General features: G+C 35.8%; 2 protein-coding genes across 2 annotated transcripts; one reads left to right on the top strand and one right to left on the bottom strand.

Moving 5' to 3' along the window:
* Positions 1 to 1,578: 1,578 nt before the first annotated feature.
* On the bottom strand, positions 1,579 to 11,839 carry LOC148848000 (putative pectin methyltransferase QUA3). The gene is made up of 7 exons (XM_088950560.1): positions 11,030 to 11,839; positions 5,975 to 6,178; positions 5,686 to 5,896; positions 5,333 to 5,594; positions 3,983 to 4,357; positions 2,771 to 2,866; positions 1,579 to 2,111 (listed from the first exon to the last, which is right to left on the bottom strand). Exons 1-7 carry the CDS (start codon positions 11,444 to 11,446, stop codon positions 1,889 to 1,891), a joined length of 1,788 nt encoding a protein of 595 aa, XP_088806686.1. The 5' UTR covers positions 11,447 to 11,839; the 3' UTR covers positions 1,579 to 1,888.
* Positions 11,840 to 12,956: 1,117 nt separating this feature from the next.
* LOC148847999 (Bifunctional inhibitor/lipid-transfer protein/seed storage 2S albumin superfamily protein) lies at positions 12,957 to 13,366 on the top strand. Its single transcript, XM_088948281.1, has one exon. It carries the CDS (start codon positions 13,001 to 13,003, stop codon positions 13,364 to 13,366), a length of 366 nt encoding a protein of 121 aa, XP_088804407.1. The 5' UTR covers positions 12,957 to 13,000.
* Positions 13,367 to 20,818: the final 7,452 nt, after the last annotated feature.

Below are 20,818 nucleotides of genomic sequence, written 5' to 3'. Positions count from 1 at the left end.
CTAATCTAATATTGTAGGACAACCAGTCTATTGAAAAGCCTATTTTTAGAAAGTATACTTGTGATTTCAATTTTGAGTTGGTGGTTTGGGTTTGTGGGTTTATCTTGAGCCAATAAAATATAATTTTGTATCTCTTAAATTCATAATTCAGTTAATCGGGACTCAGGTTTGAGCTTTAGGCTGAACAAAAAATATAATTTTGGTTCATGACATACATAATGACATGAGTTCCATGTGCTACAAGTATGTTTTTGTGGGCACGTGAATTATATTGATACGTATCGGCCCGTATTGGCCGAAATGTATCGTGTACATTGGTACATGGTACCAATGTACGAAATCTATTTCCTCTTAATACAAAGTTCTTTTTATCTTTTAAAATAAAAAGGAGCAAGTTCAAAATTATTGGATAGTGGTACATTGGTACCACTATGTGTTGGAAACTTGAACCATATTTAGGAAACATGGGGATATCAACTTTGATTCTATTCATTTTGAATTTATATATGCAAAAAAGAGTAAAAATTAAGAAAGTTGATTGAAATTGGGTTTTTCTTTTTTTTTATTGATATCAGTATTTTATATAAAAATGAAAGAATTTATAGGGACAGGAAAAAAAGGTATAACATATCACAATTTTTTTTCTTTATTTTTATTCTCCCAACTATTCAGCACGGGCACCCCTCGCTGGTTTCTATATAGAACATCAAGTTTCATTAATCTACTCCTTTGACCAATCTATTATTTCTACCTAGAATATAAATTGCTGGTTGAAATGACATTCCGGGTATTACGTGGCAACACATTTCTCACATCAACCCAAAATGCAATTCCATTATATCAAACGCCCCCTAAAAGCTGAGTAGCCACAGATTTTGACACAATCTGCGCCTTGACGGCTTGACCCACGACAACTTGAATTGTACAAGTACTTCTTCAAACGGGTATGACATGAAGATTCAGTGTGTGCCACCCCAACCTTTCATTCTGATTTATTTACGGATCTCCAACGGTACTAACAATCATTGAAATTGCGCAGCTCACAGAAATAAATCGAGTCAAGGACGAGACACCTATATCGTCAATCAAGATGCCTACTGAAATGAGATGGACTCAACGCCCTGTCCAACTGAAATGCCGTAGAATTCAATCACATTCTATGAATCTTTGGGAGTTGGGACTCGGGAGGCGCCTCAGACTGAACTAGGAGTCAATCGGCTACTACAGCCTGTTTTTAAGTGCATCGACATTTAAGATGGGATGAGATGAGTTTACCTACCTACAGGCTACAGCTATCATTTTAATGGAACAGTCAAGATTATGAGACAATAAAATGCATCAACACGTTTTCCAGCAGATTAGCTCCTCGAGACCAACAATTTATATGGCCAGCGGCAGCCCAGGCCCCAGTGCACAAGGCTCCCAGCCTCTCACCAATGTGGGGTCTGGGAAGAGACAGATGCATGCATCCTTACCCCTGGCACATAGACAGTCAATAATTTAACCTAAGGGGCCAGACTGGTGAAAATGGCTTGAACGCCCTATTTAACAATGGATATGGCAGTGAACAGAATAGAGTGGCAAAACAGGATTCATATTCATGTAACTGACCGCATATATAGGCTTAGATAATGAAAAAGAAGATAGCCAATCATTTTGCTTGGCTAAACAGCAGAATATAATTTACAATCAATTCTGAACGCAGCTAAAATGATGCCCTTGCAACCAAAAAGATCAACAAAAACATGAGGCAATAAGAAACCTGCATTTCCTTCTCCTCTCCTTTCTCCTTTTCCTTCCTTCTGTAGTATCATTGACAATGACTTGCTAGATTCACAAGAGATGGTAGGGGATTTGGGATTGAAGATTTGAAAAACAGAAAGCTGTGTCAGTGGGAAGCTGAAGGTAGCTTCCAGAATTTCTTGGTTGCTACAAGAATCTTCTCCCTCCCAGTTGATTCAGGTTCTGGCTCATGTATATTGGCAGTCCACCTTATTGCACGTGCAATCCGACCCACCTTGTCAATGACTTCAGGGGAATCTCGAACAACCACTGTTCCTTCAGGACGCAACATCCGATCAATCTCCACCATCAAATCCACTAAATTACACCTATAACCCAAACATGGAGGAGATCATTCCCAAATCTATATACATCAGGCTCAATGAGAGTAGGCATTCAATCAGAGGAAAAAAAAAAAGTGAAAATTAACCTCATATTTCTGGAGAATTTCTCCCCCTTCCTCACCACAAATAGTGAAAAATGTAATATTAGTCTAAAGAGTTCAACTATCATACCAGAATAACTTAAAGCCAATCAAACAGTACCATAAAAGAGGCTTTGATTGGTCATCAAAATTCACAGAGGTGCTTTTATTGGTCAAAGCTCTTCCAGTACCATGTCTTTCTGGTACCATAGATTTTCCCTATTCTAAATCCTAGTACAATCCATTCCAATGAAAGGAAAGAAAATACCCTCATTTTTTAGGAAATTTATTTTAATAAATAGGGATAATATTTTTGCTTTCCTCAAAATGCAATTGTGCATAATACCATTTCTGGGCAATTTTTGTTCATATGAACCAGCCCACCCCTCTCAAGACCACAAAAATCTGTGATCAACATTGGGTAATGGCCTTTTAAACAACCATATACAATTAAATAATATAATAATTTTACAACAGAACATAAATCATTTTGCATTTGTCAAATCTAAATTCTAATTAAAATATGCATTAAGCAATCAGTAGATGATGAGATTACATCAGTACCTGTTCTTGCCTGATCCAGGATGCTTCACAAGTGATTCAATGCTGGTTACATGAATGAGATCATAAGTTCGAGGGTATGTTGAGAAAGGCTCACACCTATCAGCACCAATCCAACTGTTAGCACATTGATGAAGTGCATAGAAGTGATAAGCTTCTTAGTCCTATAAGAAGGCTTGTACATTGTATCCATGTTTACGTCCATCAAATGAGGCCATAAAGAAGCCAGAAGCAGTAAGAAAGTACTTCACTTCAGAAATGCAAGCTTCTCCAATGCTAGGCCTTCTTTCATTAATTTTTTAACCATTAGCTACTTAGGCAAGATAGAATTATATATATGATCTTTTACAAGATAAGGAAGAGGAAAGGTCACCATCAATGACCTGATGCAGCAAAAACCATGTCTAGTTCATTTTTTTATGGGTAACAGTTGAGTTTTATTAGATCATAAGAAGAATGAGAATATATACAATATGCCAAGCATCTATCTCAATGCAAAGGTTGGAAAAGTGTTTGCAGATATTCTAACCCAATGGAAAGTTGGCTCTAACTCCCTAGTCAAATATTTGATTCCCCTTGTAATAAACTTGAACTGCTGTATTGCACTATTGTTTTCCAACCAGCCTATGGCAACTTTGGAGTCCCCTTTATAACCTCCTTGAAGTGATTTGCCTATTTGCATTAACAAAGTCACCACCAGCTGCCAATCCTAAAGATGGTGTCCATGATATATTGGCCAAAACAGTTCATTGCATTTACCCAGTGCACAACTTTCATGTGATGCTTCCAATGACTGCTTCTTTTCTACATTCTTTCCAATTGAAGACACTAGCATTCCTCTCCTCTCATATTGTATAGAGAACCACTACTCTTGTACATTGCCATATAACCATATCTAGTTTTTTCACCAAGGATGATCCTATTTTATTAACAATAGACAAACATTTCATTGCTTTGGTAATGTAAGGAGCACTGCTCACTTAATTGCTTTGGTGATTTCAATTTTCAAATTCATTCACTTAAATTTCATTGATCAATATATTATAAGAACATGAAACAATAGTTGGTTTCTAAAGGAACAACCAACATATATGGCTCAAATGAACATGAGAAAACAAATGGAAGGGCTTGCGGAGAATATGGCAGATTTATATCACCATTAGTATTTTGTTAATTGTTATGTCAGAAAAAGATTTGTTTGTAACATTTGCTTACCAATCATGATACATTCCAATCAGGCCTCTGTCATAAATCATGCCAAGTGTAGAGGGTTTCCAAGGAGGAACAACATTCATCACCCACACAGGATCAGATAACAATGCTGCTGCAAAGCCTCCAAAAAATGCATTCATGTCCATAACATTGCGTATGGATGGAGTCCCAAGCTTCAAGTTGAGAGATTTCTTGTAGTATGCAACCCTTCTTGCCCAACGCCGTGTATCAGCCTCAAACACAGCAACCCCATTTTTCAGAAGTTTCACTCTTGAAGGAGCTTTTGTTACCCTGTCAGACCAATTAGGAATGGTCCCAACAGCATATTCTCCTTCATGAGTAGGCATCTTACTCACACAATTCTTCAACTTGAAGTACCTGCCAAGTTATCCGGATCAGACATGCATTTCCATTATATTCTATGAAGTTATGTGGTTGAACTCTTTCCCCAGTGCAAATAAGCCAAGTCTTGGACAACTGATTTATTTATTTATTTATTTGATAAGTAGCCTTGGACAACTGATATTAAAGGCTGGGTCCCAGCTTAAGTTCAAAAAGGGGAAAACAAGTTAAGATGCAAAATATCAGCAGAAACCGTAACCAAGATAGCTCAGGATTTTCCGTGTTAAAAATGATTCCTAATATGAAGCAGGGAGCCAGGGATGGGGGCAGGAGAGGGGAAAAAGCAGGAATCAGATACAAGTGCTGACACTGACATACTCCAACTCAGGAAGCAGATATGTTGAGAAGAGCTGAACCAAAACCACCAAAACCATAGTTGACAATATTTTTTTTAAGGATAAAGAGAAATTTTCATTAAATAAAAAAGAAAAGGAATGTTAATGTGTGGTTATTATTCCAAGATTAAAAAAAAATGACTAAACAAACCTAATACATCACAAAAGATTGTTTTAAGCAACATCATGTTTTTTGTGACTTAAAATTTTTGGACAAAAGTCAGCATATCAAATATGAAAATATATGAACAATTATATGATGAATAGTATATAATTAATAAATGCAGAAAATAAAACAAGAAGGCATAAATCATACATACATACATATATATATATATATATATATATATATATATATATATTGAAATTCCATATCATTCGCATACATATATGGTTGATGTTTGAAAAAAAAGTCACATATTCTTGTGGAATCTATCAATGATATGTTTCCTTGAATGTTTATTCACATACAATCAATACATGCATAATATGCAGTCACTAATTAGGAGAAAGTCTATAAGGCAGGATGGCAACCGAGATGGTAAGATCCTAGTCCTGCAACTAAGGGTGAATCAAAACCACACTGCAAAATTATATAAATACCTAGGAATCTTACCATGCATTATTTGGGTCATCAGACTCGTTACACAATTCAAGTCCAAACTCATTTTGACTAGGGGTGCATGAATCAGCAGAAGGCTTTTTCCAAATGACAGTGTTACCATCCACAACGATCAGCTCATAACACAATGCTCTTGCTATAGCTTGGAGATCTGCCCATTCTTTATCTTGTTTAGGCCATTGTACAGGAGGGCCAGAGATTACCAAATAACCTCCTGGTTGAAGCAACCGATCCACTTCAACAAAGTATGTTCCATCTGCAGCCAAATTTCATTGCTGATCAGGAAAAAACATATATATCATTGCAAGCAATTGCGAAGGAAGACATTATCAGAAGAAAAAACTCACTGTAGGCAGTAAATGGGATCAGACAACGAGAGCAGTGAACAAGATCAAAGGAGTATGCAGGAAAGGGTAACCTGCGAGTACCAAGCATGGCAACAAATGCTGGTATACCCCTTTCTAATGCAAACTGTATCTGTGCTTTATGTGAATCTCTTGGGGCAAAAGACAGGGTCAAAATATCTTCCTTAAGTAGGTAACCCCCAAAGCTGGCAACCTGCAGAAGATTGAATTATGCTACCTCTGAAAATACAAATACCAACAGAAGATCAAGGTGATGAAAGAAGAATCCTACCCCACATCCCATATCCAGAGCTGTCCTCAGAACTCCTCCACTTATGGGGATATATTGTCCCAGCTTTTCAATATATTGTACAGCACCATCAGGAAACATTGTACCTCCACCTGGGAATATAAAGTATGGGCCTTCTTCCTTCATCCATCCCTGGTGGCCTTTTCTGTCAGCAATTTTATTATGCGGCATGTTGCTGTGCCATACCTGCATTTAAAAACGCAGCTGTGATACTGAGAATTATGTATCAATTCAATGAGAGAAATATAATATATTTGTTTCTTCAAATACCAGTTTAGATGGTAATGACAACTTCTGCACTGTATCAATGCAGATAAAACAATAAATAGCATTATCTGCCTGCAATGAAAAATGAAATGAGGACTCCTAAATTATAACCAGGGTTCACAATTTTGATATTGATGGACACTTTTCCAAGCACAAAAGAGGATATTCACTAAAAATATTTTGAAAATCAAAAGAAGTTATAGAACATCACTAAAAACATGGAATTTATTAATGAAACATCATGAACTGTTAGCAGTACAAGTCCATATTCAAAAACCACAGTAAACAACTATACATATTGAATAAGAAAAGATTGAGCCACTCGGATAGGGAACTCTCTCTTCCACCTTTTAGTCTTTAGTCATCTTCTTCTATATGCCATTTATGCCCTGTTTGGCATCACTCCGGAGAATCAATTCTCCAGATGAGAATGTCATTTGGGTGGTGCCTTTTCCTCAGATCAGATTCTATTCAGAATACAAAACACACACACACACACACACACACACACACACACACACACACACACACATTTTTCAGTACATTTCTTACAAGTGGAAAAAAAATCACTTCTTACAAGGATGGATTCTCACAACATCCTTTTTAAGTTGCAAACTATATGCCCAAGTTACACATGAAAGCGAGGACACTTGCGTACATTTGCATAAAAAATACTCCTGGCTTGGAAAAAAAAAACCCTTCCATTACTCAGTCTACTTCATTCTATCCTCAAAGGCTCTCCCTTTGTTCAATGATGCACGAGAGCTCCATTGGTGACACCCATTTTCATCTATCTTTGATCTCTCAGGTAAATCCTTTTTCTAATCGTTTCTAGTAAAACTGTAAAAGCTACTCCCATTTCCTCCTTTGTTTAATCTTTCTGAGAAAAATGACTCCATCTTCTCCTTTGTCAATGGATGATCCACAAACGATTCAAATGTTATGGTCTTTATTCTGCGGTCAGGGTTAGAACAGGGGGAGGGGGAGAGAGAGAGAGAGAGAGATGGTGGATCAGAGAGGCTTGTTTCCTCAGTTGAGTTGCAGAAAAAGCAAAGGAGGAAGAGAAAGAAAAAGAAGTGTGGTGGCTAAACATCAGTCTGGTCCTTCTGGATGTTGAGAAATAGGAAGTGCCAAACGCCCACATTGTTTCTTAGAATCTGGAAAATCCAGAGTTCATTCCTTTCTGAAAATTTCTGAGAATGAGAATTTCCCAAAATTGGTGCAAAATGGAGCCTTACTTGCCATTTGATTTTATCTTATGTCACCATCTGTTTTGATCAAATTGAGGATCCTCTTGTCTTTTTTCATTTTTTTTTGGAATTATAGTAATTTAGTAAGTGATCACATCCAAAATAGTAAGCCAGTTTCCAATCACAGAATCCCCATTTTTTTTTTCAGGAGAAGATTTCCAAAAAAATTAAATTGCTTTAACAAAATATCAGAAAATTTCAATAATATTCTCAAGACACTTTTGAAATTTTGAATTGATATCATTGTAAAGGCTCTTTTGAGATTGATGAATGAATGTATGAATTTAAATTGCTCTTGCAAAATTATGGTTTGGTCCTGACTCCATTAGGACTTATCCTTAATTTAAATTGCTCTTGCAAAATTATGGTTTGCTCTTGCAGGTAGTTTAGCCTTATTATTATAGGTTTGCTTTCCTTATTGCTTTTATGTTCTTCTTGCAATACTGGATTAGCTTCTCAATTTCTTCATTTCCCCTTACTTTCCACTCTTTTCCTTTCATTCCCTTGGCATTCTTTTACTTAATTTCTGCAATGCTCTTTATAGTACACCAGTCATCCTCACTAGCTTTTTCTATTTATAATTTATTTAACAAACCTGTAAGCTCTATTTGAAATCACCTTCACCCACTTATCAAATTTGTTTTCACTTGTTCTATTGGTTATTTAATCTCTTCAAGTTCTGTCCAGCCTACTATATTGGGCAAATCAAAGCTAAGTTTCAAACTAACAAGCTGAGGAATTTGTACCCTGTTTCCAGCTTGCTTAGGTCCATTTCAGCCTTCTTAGTTAGCTGCTCTTTAGGTTGGTCCTGCATCAGACATCTTGTCCAGCCATGCACTAGCTGTATCTACGTAGCATGGCTAATAACTTCTCTCTAGAGTGCATGTGGCTTTGAAACATTACTCCTTATATGCCTTATATGCCTTTTTTTTAGATAGAAAGGTAAAGTATTTCATTAAATAACAAAACATGTACACAATCCTTGCACAGTAAGATACTGGACAAGGCAAGCATCAACTTTGTACACCCCAAAAAAACACTATTCCATAAAATTCATACAAAAAGATTGTTATGATCAAAAGAAGAGCTGTAAGGTATTCTTGATTCTTGAATAAACCTGTGTGTTGCCACCAGTGGCGGATCCAGGACCTTTGATCAATGGGGGCAGGTATTATCATAACATCAACTTAGTCACAACATTTGAGCTTTTCCAAAATAGTAAAATCACCAAAAAGAGTAACAACTCCTAACAGGACCCAAACTTCCTAAAAAACATATTTTAATGAAAGAAGACTTCATAACCAAACTTGGACTCAAAATATGCTAAAACAATTAAGATACTTGACTTACTATAAAAGAATAGCTTTTAGAAAAATGCCCGTTCAGGTGCCAAAATGACAGTGCGATACTGGACTTACCTGTTACTTTTCCTATCTGATCAAGTTTCTTCCTACTATTTTTCTTCTCTGGGAAACTAGCTCTAGCAAAGTGGCATCCTGAATAAGTCTTACAGTCTCAAGAACTCTCAACTCCCAAACTCAGTCACAAGTTCAATGAAACCAAACGAATCATGCTCTAACGTTTGTTTAATTCTCTAAAATTTCTATTTTGCCCCTATATAAACACTCATGACAGGCAAATATATGCCTCTAGCTCTGGCCTCGCCTCCTAGGCCTTTTAAAACCATGAAAAAAGGACCCCAATTAGGAAGCCAAGTTTTATTTGACCCCCAAACTATTTTATTTTATCGGGGGCAATTGTGAAGAAAATTAAATTTCTTCATACCTGTAAAAACTTTTTCAAATTGCAGTTCGGGAAATTGCCCACATTGACTTCTACATAGATCTGCCCCTAGACGCCACCCATGAGTATATTCTAATCCAACTACTTTTTAAAAATATATCTTCTGAGCTGAACTTGTCTTAAAAAAGTCTACTGCTTTTTTTTCCAAACTGACCACAGCACTGTTGCTGGAATTACCCCCCAAAAAATCTTTACTTCCTCAACACCCTCAGAGATTTCTTACAAAGCAAAGTACAGTACCCTCGTTATTTTAAGTGACACTTCACAAACATAAAAGTTCTGTTTCACTTACAAACTTTGTTGTAAGACAATAATTTTAGAGAACTCAAGAAACAAATTCTAAAGGAAGTTCCAAACAATCAAAAATGCTTGATCTCCCATTCCTCATAAAAATGTTGGGCTTAACACTACAGACAAATAATGCCTTTTAGCCAATCGGTTCCTCAAGATGAAACATATGATGAATGGTAATTCTGACAAATTAGATAGGGGGTGTTCAAAAAAAGGCTATGATGTGAAACATCAAACATCCATCTTAGATATGAGCATAGATCATGAGACACAGTTCTTCTTGCCCATAAGTTATATCTCTCACCATAAGAAATAAATAGCACAAATTTGTTCACAAATATGAACCTTATTTCTTTCCATCAAAATGAAGCCATAGAAGAATCACATCAGCTAAATGTGCATCCCTCCTGGCAATGCACCATCATAGTTCATCCAACACTAGTAAGAGATTTTTTTGTAATAAAATAAAATTTATTACAAGAAAAACAAGAATAATACAAGGAAGGTGCCTGGAATCACTTGAGGGAAGGAAAAAAAAAAAAAAAACACTACCAAACAAAATCAACTCCAAAACACTCGATTTAACTCCACAGTCAACACCCATACTCACCCCACCAAACAAGGAAAATGGCCCAGAAAATAATAAGCCCCCTCAACGACTACAACCCAACAAAGACATCCCCGAGACAATCTGAAACAAACAGACCAGCTACAAAGCAAGCCCCAACTGAACCAAAAGAGTACGATCAGAAAAGACAATCCAAACACTAGTAAGAGACAGCTCACAAGTTTGAGGAAATATATCGTTACAAAATTACCCACTTAAGAAATTCCACTAAAGACCCGTTAGAGTGGAACGCAAGCACAACGAGGATCTCCGTTGCTATTTTGAGATAACAAAACTGCATCCACTTTCTATAAGGTTGAAATCATTTATCTAGCATCTTAAAATTATTCCTGCTTAATGGAAGAAAATTGATGCAGTATTATTTTGCTAAAACAGTAGTGCCTGTAAGTTAGCGTGTAAACATCTTGATTTGCCATGACATAGAGTTCACAGACTTTTTACTAACACAGCCAGATAGTTCCAATAATGTCTAACAGTTATGCTACCCTATAACATTAAATTCCTATAATGTCCCGTACGAGGTACATTGAAGGTCCTAAATGCACGAACTGAGCTTTTTCCAGTTATACCTCCTGCCTCCATTAGATCATACTCTAGTACAAAACGTAGGATAAAATTCCCCTAAATACTCCAAATTTGTTGATTACAAAACAAAGATTGATTGTTCTTTCCGAATTCTACAACCAAGGACTTAGAGATTAAAAGTTTCTTGAAGAAAGGCAAGACATTAGAGTTCGGGGTGCATAAACCGGTATTAAACTCTGGGACACGTAACCACAAAGAGAAGATATCATGTACCTTGTGCAAGCTGTCAGGCCACTGCACTGAGATCCGGTACCCATCGGGCGGAGGGATCAAGCAGAGGGGAGTCTCTTCGGGCAATGGGCAGTGACGTTCTCGGTAGAAGTTCATCTCTCGGCTAAGCTGACTGTTCCTTCTGGGATCCTCACAGGGCATGTAATCAACTGCATCGGCAGGGCATGCTTCAACAGTTTGCTGCTGCCCAGCCTCAATCAAAGCAATCATCCTCTGCCTCTGGCGGGGATCGGCCATGGAAAGAGTCTGACGTCCGGAGGCGGCTAGCGAATCACCGAGTGGAGTAAAGACGAGGAGGAAGAAAACGAACACGGCACCGAATAAAGCAGCGGAGACGAGATCCAGAAGCCTCCACTGTCGAGAGTTTCGCTTCGAAGATGGAAGATTCAAGTGCCCCATTGTTAGTGTTAGAAGGAAATCAGATCGGATCAGATTTGCATTAAAGTCCCAATTCCCGTGGCTTCCACCGAAATCCTAGGGCTTCTAATGGTTTCCGAACCGAAGTGAACCTTTTCTATGCGTCACTGTGATTACTAATCACAGATGCAGAAGGTATGAATTTCGAATAACAAAGTTTAAGTTCCCCAGGGGGTGTCTGAGTGTCTCACCTAACTCGCTAGCTCCCTCTCACTCACACACTCTCATCAGTCGTTCACCAAGACAGAGGAGCGAATTAATCACAAGGAGCTTCTCTCTATCTCTGTTTCAGCACTGACGAGGGAGTGGGGAAATGGAAAGGCTGTATAGGCGCGGTTAGCTTTTTTTTATTTTTTCTACTGTACCCGATACGATACGATACTAACAACACGATACCTGCTATCTACAAAACACAACCGTCAAATCAAATGTCCCCGACAAAGTTTGGGCTGTTTACTGCTTCCTACATATAGCACGTTACCCTATTTAGAGTACCGTATTCGTCTTTTTCAATTAAAAGAACATTGGCTTAATTACCATTTTACCCCATACTCATGCTAACGTGTCATGCACATTGCCCACGACCGGCCACTGGGAGGGAAGCATAACCAGAGTTACGACTTACGAGTGTAGCCAAAAACCAATAAGCCAATAACGCAATAACAGCCACACTCCACAAGCCAACCCCAGCTCGGTCCAGCCCATCCCACCCTAACTTGAGCTATAGTATTGGACTACAGGTTGGTTACTGATTAGGCTTGTAAATCTGGGTTACGGGATGGACCTGGGCCTGGCATAACTAATGGCCCATCTTTGGCTTGGTTTTCTACCTTTCTTTTATTAGTGAACCCACCCACCATCGTCTAAAATTAAAATACATACGAGTTGAGCAAGAATCAGGTCCTTCACAGTTCACATTAGCTGCAGGACTTCTGGCTGCAGTAGTGAAGCTAAAGCCTTAAGATTCTCTTAACATGGGAACGTTGAAAATGTTATTGGCTCTGACAGCCTATATATATTTCAAAAAATATATATAACATTTATTTTATGATGAAAATAGTTGGAAAAAATATTTATATTTTTTTAATAGTTTATTAAAATTTTCAGATTGAAATATCTGACATCTTTAGTGGATTCGGATTTAGATCAACATTTGTCTGACGGTCTGACCTGATATTTTATATAAACTGTTATTTTTTTCTTTTAATAATTTATTAAATTGCTCAAAGATCAGAGTTGGATATCTAACATCTTTTAGTGGATTTAGATTTGGACCAACATTTGTGTGATTTAATATTTGTATTATGTTTCCAATTCTGATATACCCCATTTCAAATCCAATCCAATTCATTGCATCAATTGAAAACTTTGAAATTAAAGTTAAGTCATCCAACCTTCATGAGGGGCACACATAGTTCATGGTACACCAACTCAGACAAATTTAACACAACCTCAAAATGATGAAGCTATAACTTGATCGGAGCTAGGTCGGCATAGCTGAAGTGGTGTGAAGGGGTCTGTGTGTGTTGATGATATATGGAGAGCTGCAACTGTAAGGCTTGTAAGGCTTGGTTAATGGGAACACTGATCTTGTTCTCATCATGTGCCACACTGGTGGCCGGAACCATCGACTGCGGGATAGTGACGACGCTCGTCTCCACCTGTACCAACTTCATCACTTACGGCTCGCCGGACCCCTTCCCGGGATCACCGTGCTGCGACTCCATTCTAGCGCTGGATCACATGGCCGACTCATCAACCAACAATCGCCAATCTGTGTGCAGATGCTTGATGTCTCTCATAAGTCCTTACAACCCAAATTCCACAGCTATCGCTACGTTACCTGGATTCTGCGGCATCTCTCTTGGCTTTACCATTGATCCTAACACTAACTGCAACTAGTACCTCTCTCTCCCTCTCCCCTTCTCTCTGATTAGGCCATGTTTGGGAGTGTTTAAGTTAAAAATAAGTGTTTAAAAATAATTATTTATTTAAATAATCATTTATTTGCATTTGGCATTCAATTTTTTCAAATATTTATTTTTTAAAATAAGTACTTATTTTATATTGGGTGTTTGGTAAATTTTTTCTCTAATAAGCATTTGTGACAATTTTGTCCTTCATTTTATTTCAAATTTTTAAAATATACCCTTTAAAAACACTTTTATTAAAATTATTTTTATAAAAAAACACTTTATGAAAGTATTTTTATAAAAATATTTTATGAAAGTACTTTTATGAAAATGCTTTTACGAAAATACTTTATAAAAATACTTTTATGAAAGCACTTTTACAAAAGTACTTTTATAAAAACACTTTTAAGAATGTACACTTATGAAAGTACTTTTGTAAATGTACTTTGATAAAGTGCTTTAATAAAAGTACTTTTGTAAAAGTTCTTTCATAAAAATACTTTCTTAAAAATGCTTTCATAAAAGTACTTTTATAAAATTCAAGTAGGGATAATTTTATAAGTGGCATTTTAAAATTCAATCAGGAATAGTTTTGGAAGAAAATAAATTAAATAAGTATAAACACTTAAAAAAATCTGAAAATTTGGGCTTAAAAAATAAGTTTTTATTTTTAAAATAAACAATCATTTTAAATTTATTTTTCCAAATACTAATAAGTGATTGATGGCCCAAATAAATACTTATTTTGATGCATTCCCAGGCATGACCTTAATTAATTTTGAGTAGCTTTTAACAATTTGATTTGGTTTTACTGGCTGTGCAGCATTCCTTAAGGTTGGGGCAATTTGGCTGCGTAAACTGCTGCCTTTGGCCACGTAAAGAGTAGTTTGTTTGCTTTGAATAGTGAAAGCGTTCAGATTATAATAAGTGGTGGGTATTTGTCAGAATTAGAAGCTTGTGAGTAGTTTGTTTATACAAGTGATCTGAGTTCAGAATTAGAAGCTTATTAATATATAGTTTGTTAGTTTGCACCCAGTGAGAGGATTGGCGAAAGTATTTCAAATATGAATTACAGATCGTCTATCTTCACAAAACACCAGTCTGACCGATCACTGGTATTGATATAGTCTGTGTATGGGGAAGTCCGTAGATTATGGGGTTCTCATTTTCATGCTGGTTTGAAAAGCAGTGGCGTCAGTGTTTCGATCAGGTCATGTTTGGCTAAAATCCTGCTTCAATATTTGAAGAATGAGTTTTGAGTCAGAAAATCACTATTTCGAGCCTAGAAGGATAATTATTTTTTGAGTCAGAAAATTGATGAGCTACATTTTTTAGCTCCAAAAAACTAATTCTAGGAATGTATTTGAGCCTAAAAGAAAGGGTTTAATTTCAACAATATTCGTACATCGAAACTTAATATTGATTCTTAGAAGCACAGAATTCATGAGAACTAATTCTCTGAAACTATGCCAATGCAACCTAAGCGCTTTATATATATGGTTGTTTTGAGAAAACCTTGAGAATCTACAGTAGATTTCACGAGAGCAGTCCCCAAATGGACCCTTTTATTTTTTGTTTTATTTTTTTTTATTGAGAAACTATTTCACCATTTCAAGACTTTAGACGGAGCCCTCTTAAATTCTATTTCAGTGCTATGGTCAGACCAAAGCTCTCTTTGTTTACAGTGAACATCTGAAATGAACACATCTTGCATATGGTTCATGGGTTCAGTTTTGCATCTGTTTCAAAATTTGCACTTTTGGCTGGATTTGGTTGCTGTGCAATTTTATTTGTTTCAATACAAATGTATGGGAGTGCAAATGAAAATAATGCAAATTATCGTTTTATTTTGTTTTGGGTTTTAATTATTTTATTGGTCTTATTTTACTCTATTTGTGCTGTAATCAAATAAAATAAGGTAAATTTTGAAACAAAAAAAAAAATCAAGTTTTGCACTCAAATTTTTTGCGCTACCATAATTTTGCATTGGTGCAAATAAATTTACTTTATTTCATTTGCGTTATTTATTGATAACGTAAATTTTATATTAAAACTTTAGGCCACTTTGGCATTTTCTTTTTACCTTAAGGCTCAGTTTGGAAAGAGTATAAATGCAAATATGTACAGCGTAAATGCATACAAAGTATAGAGTTTTGCACTCACATATTTGCATTTGTACTTCACTTGGCGGTATTTAGTGGGGGTAAGAAATTGACCATGATTCCCATGTCCATTTGACGCAATATCAGGTTTCACAATAATTGAAGATACCAGAGAGTATATGTCAATTACCCAGTTACCCTCATGGAAGGTGGGTAAGCAACAATTACCCACACTCTCCCCTGTCTCTCTTAATCGAATAACTTTATCATAGGAGAAGGTTGGAATCTCGCTTACCCAAATAAATTTTAGATAAACATATTTACAAAAGTAAGTCAAAATGAATCACGTCATTTACTTCCTACCAAGGTTCAAATTATCGCTATTGGCACGATTTTTTGAACCTTACTTCCTACCCCATTCCTCTCATATGAATAACCCTACCTCCTACAAATAGGAGACTGCATCATCTAACTTTCTATTTTACTTGTACAAACAAACAAAGACAAAGACAAATCTATAGCAAAAGTAAATCAGGATTAATCTACACAGCGCATTTTCACTCCCATCTCGCCCAAGGTAAGGTCAATATCAGTTGAGAAAAAGATCAACAAATGTGACGTGGCACATGAAGAACACAAGTACAACGAATGTTTGGATTTATCTTTCCATGGTGCATTATTTTCTTTTGCTAAATCCTCCTCCAATTATTCAAGGAAGAAGACTGTACATTGTGAAAATGAATACTGTGCTGAGACATATAGACAAAAAGCCTCAGCAACCGCTCTGTTCAATCGTTTCCCCTCTCTGATTGGATGGAGCTTGTATTGTATGGTCAAAGTTTGCAGCAAATTTGCAGTACCCAGAAGTTGGTTGGATCATCATGTGCCCGAGTTTGGGCCGGGTCGACACATTTTCTACTCCAAGTAATTACGAGTTGTCGCATTGTGAACTATAATCCAATTAACTTGGCTTCACAGTTCACTTCAGAACAATTCTCACATGTGGTGTTGCAATGCAGACGCTCAACACCTTCACGAGCATTAAATAAATCCTAAGCATGCTTTAGTCCTTCATAGTACAGGGGGACCATACTTTGCATTCCATTGTCAAACCTTTTTCACATAGACAGTAGCATCACCCCACTCCAACACCCTAAAATCCTGATTTCCCCACTTCTCACCCATTTCTCTGATATTTATCTTTTTATGCCACGTGGCATCTTTCTAAAGGATTCAATGCTTCTAAATTGAGCCATGTGTCAAGTTGTAGCCATGCTAGCCTGAACTAATATCTAGAGACCCAATTAATTGAGGGACACTGGATAAGAATCTATTGAACAGAGCATACATTATAGTTCAAGTAACTACTTGACATTACTAAAGTATATCTGATATTATTAAAATTAAATACCATAATGAGGAAGACACCATTAATTGGATGTCGGAGACATTTAATTAAGTACTTTTATTTTTCGAAAATCCTGTTTCAGAAAATGACTTTTTCCGAAACCCGTTTAGGCCAAAAAGTACTTCCAAATGCGGTAATGGGATCAATCAATGAAGAATGTACACAGTACACACCCGATTAACTATGAATGTATTCCTCATCCTTATTTAATATGGAAAGCTAGAACAGTACGTTCATAGGTGTAGGAAACCATTCCCATGGTCCATTGGGGTGCAACTTAGATAAAGCTGGATTGGGAATTTGTTAAATTTTCAATGGATTCATGTCTACATTGTAGTTGAAACCAGTATTTTTAGACCTGAAAAACTGGAAACCGGTTCTTTTTAATTCTGAAATCGTTTTTTTTTGCCAAAATCGTTCATTTGGTCAACAAACCGTTGAACCATCAACCCGGCTGGATAACAGTTTTTGGCCACTTTTTATTTTTTTATTTTTTTAATCAAAACAAATCATCCTTCAGACCGAACAATCTGGCCGTTTGACTCAAAAATCGGTCCTAAAATGATTCCCTATTCAGTCCTGTTTTAAAAACCTTCGTTCAAACTCTTCAAATTGATCAACTCGACTTGTATTTATAATCACCGACAATTTTTTAAAACTCACCAATTCTCCCCATTGCTATCATAATTTTTGGGCCCCACCTACTAGGGGTTCTTTGCCATTGTCAATATGCAGGATTTTGTTTCTCAAAACTAAAATCATTTACTGTTTTTTCTGTTTATTTTTAAAAACCTTGGTTGAAACTCTTCAAATTGATCAACTCGACTTGTATTTATAATCACTGACAATTTTTTAAAACTCACCAATTCTCCCCATATCTATCATAATTTTTGGGCCCCACCTATTAGGGGTTCTTTGTCATTGTCAATATGCAGGATTTTGTTTCTCAAAACTAAAATCATTTACTGATTTTTCTGTTTATTTTTAAAAACAAAATCATTCACATTGTCAAACACCCCTTTAAGCTCAGTTTGGAAGAAGTACAAGAGTGCAAATCTTATGTTTTGTATTATTTTGTGTGTATTTGCACTGTACATATTTACATTTATATTCTTTCCAAACTATTTGTTGATACTCAAAGAAATCCATTAAAACTAAACAAAAGGAAGACAAGAATAAGTCTCGAGAGGTTAGCTAGAGTCAGATCTTGCAAGAGCCTTCCATTTGTTTCCCATCAGAAATCAGAAACAAAAGTTGTCTCTACAGCTGTGTTTGGTTGCAGTACAATTTTATTTGCACCAGTACAAATGCATGAGAGTGCAAATGAAAAAAATGGAAATTCTTGTTTAATTTTGTTTTGGGTTTTACTTTATTCTGCTACATGTCTTAATTTACTTTATTTATACTTATACTGCAATCAAACAAAATAAGCTAAAATTTAAAACAAATATAGGTCAGAATCTACACTCAAATCATTTGCACTGTCATAGTTTTGCATCAGTAAAAATTTATCCACTTGGCAGACTGCGGCCGAGAACCAATAAGTTAATTTACAAACCTCACATTTATTAACAATACGGTCAAACAGTTTTTTTTCTTTGACAAATAGAGGTTTAAGTGAAGAAAATTTTCATGAAAATGGGTTTTCACTACAATCATCATCATGGTTTTTTTTTACAATTTCCCGATAAAATAAAATAAAAAATTAACAACCCAATAACAAAGCAGATCATCCAATACTTTTAATTTACAATAAATGTCATTGCATCCATGTTTTATATATTAAAGCCCCCTTGGTTCCCATTTATCAACTTATCCATATTCTTATTTTAGAAACGTGTGGGATTTACAATAAAATTGATTTTCTCGAATATCACTTATGTGGGTAAATGATCTTCTTCTTAAACTTGAGTAAGTTGAATGAAAAAAAAAATCAAAAAAAAAACGCCCCCACAAGACACATTTACCCAGGTAAATTAAATAAAAAAGAATATGAGGATAAATGCACTTATTAAAGAAAGTAATTTCCTAAAACACGAACAAGGCCTAACAGTCATAAGGAAACGCTGCAACAAAATATTAGATATAATGGAGAAAATTCGGGAGGAAATAATGATTTTAGGTAAGAAAAATAGATTTGAACAAAATTTCAAAGAAGATAGAGTGGAAGAGAGAAAGTAGGAATTTCAAGAAAACATTAAAAAACAAAAGCAAAATAATAAAAGAAAAGAACAAAGAGCACAAGTCTGATCTCAGATGTGAATTAAATTTACGAAAAATAAAATATAAAATATAAAAATCATAAATAAAACCCCATGATCATCTAAATCTGCTATAATATATTGTAATATAAAATTAAGTTAGATTAGATAACATATGGGACTACCGCATGCTGGCTGTGGCAGACGTCCTTAACTTGATAGCATAGCCAAGATCCTACCCACCATCACCACCATGAGCTCAGCGATTCCATGGAAGATGATATATGGTTGTGGCATCAGAGTCTGAATTGTAATATATACATATATATATATATATATATATATATATATATATATTAAATAATGAAAGCATTATTGGAAACTTGAGAACTGTTACACACTTAACGTTATTTTTGTTTAATCAAAATGAAGGGTTTTGAATGGTCAAAATTCTTCCGCTATCATACCTTTGTCAGCATCATGGATATTGTGTTTTATTGGTCAAAACTTTGAAATTGACATGGCATATTGAATGGAATGAAACTATGGAATAAGATTTAGTTAACTGCCTCCGCCTCTTTAGGGGTAGGGATATGCTACAATAAAACAGTGCCAATACTGTCCCAACAAACCATTGCATTTTACATTGGGAACATTTCTCTTTGATAGGGAGATGTTCCCAATGTGTGGCTATAGAGGTTGGTTGTAACATGTTGGGAGCATGTGGTTAGTAGCAGATCTAAACTTTGCCCTAGATGATGATATTGATGATGACCATTTGGTTTCTATAATAGCTGGTGAATGTGAATGTTGACCAATTTTTTGTGTTTATTCGGAAAATTGTGTGGAATTCAAAGTCAATAAATTTTTCCTTTCGTAAACTCCTGGTCATTTATTTGGACAATACTCACCATTTTAATAGTTGGGTCATTTTTTTCCTCTAGGGAAAAAAGAGGCTAAAATTAATTGAACTAAAATACTCGCTTAAAAAGAACATGGATAAATAGTTCAGGTAAGGGTAAAAATGGTTGTGAGTTCCATAAAGTTTATGACGGGCTCAAAGAAATGGAGTCATTACCCATTTTTTAGAGGAAATGTGCCTTCATTTTCAAATCAGAAAAAAAAAAAAAACGATTTATTTACTTTGATAATGATTTCGTTCTCCATGGGAATGGCACTGAATCAAGAGATTCTAAAATTCGGAAGGATTGGGAGAGGAAAGGTGTTACGCACCCCTCTCTCCAAACTGCTATAGAAGCCCAATACGGGAGTTGTTCAAGTTCAATTTCTAACAAAACAACACTAAAAATAGTTGCTCAGAGCTCCTGAAATCAGGTGAAAACGCTCCCAACTTCACCTGGAATTGATTTGAGGTGATGTTATCAGGTCTTAGGTACTGATTTCTCTAAGACCCTCGCCTCGTTACCTCTTTTTTTCTCAATCTGAAGGAAATTATGAATGCAAGTTTTCCATGGTTTCGGGACTTTAAGCAACCCAAAGCTAAATTGAAAACAAATATTACAAATTCATGTTCAAATGTTAAAATGAGAGACTTACCTCTCGTGTAGAACATTGACATGAGTTTTTCAGCAGTTGAATTGAACAAAAGAAAGGTTGGATGAATTCTGAAGAGGTTTGAAACTATTTGGAGGTTTCATGCAAATATCAAGTTTGAAACACAGTAGAACAAATTTGGAATTTCAGGTTCAAATGCTTGGGGGTCTTCTCTT

The sequence above is a fragment of the Nelumbo lutea genome, chromosome 6 (genome assembly GCF_056320005.1).
Source record: "Nelumbo lutea isolate HS-2025 chromosome 6, American lotus-T2T, whole genome shotgun sequence".
Taxonomy (NCBI): Eukaryota; Viridiplantae; Streptophyta; class Magnoliopsida; order Proteales; family Nelumbonaceae; genus Nelumbo; species Nelumbo lutea.
Note: the sequence above shows the minus strand (reverse complement) of the source record. Positions and strands in the feature narration are given on the sequence as shown.

Bases quoted from the DNA above. Each gene is read 5' to 3' on its own strand.
- LOC148848000 (XM_088950560.1), bottom strand. From the start codon at position 11,446: ATGGGGCACTTGAATCTTCCATCTTCGAAGCGAAACTCTCGACAGTGG. The intron at 6,179-11,029 runs GTACATGATATC...TTTTAAATGCAG, and splicing joins GGCCTGACAGCTTGCACAAG to GTATGGCACAGCAACATGCC. The intron at 5,897-5,974 runs GTAGGATTCTTC...AATCTTCTGCAG, and splicing joins CTCTGGATATGGGATGTGGG to GTTGCCAGCTTTGGGGGTTA.
- LOC148847999 (XM_088948281.1), top strand. From the start codon at position 13,001: ATGGAGAGCTGCAACTGTAAGGCTTGTAAGGCTTGGTTAATGGGAACA.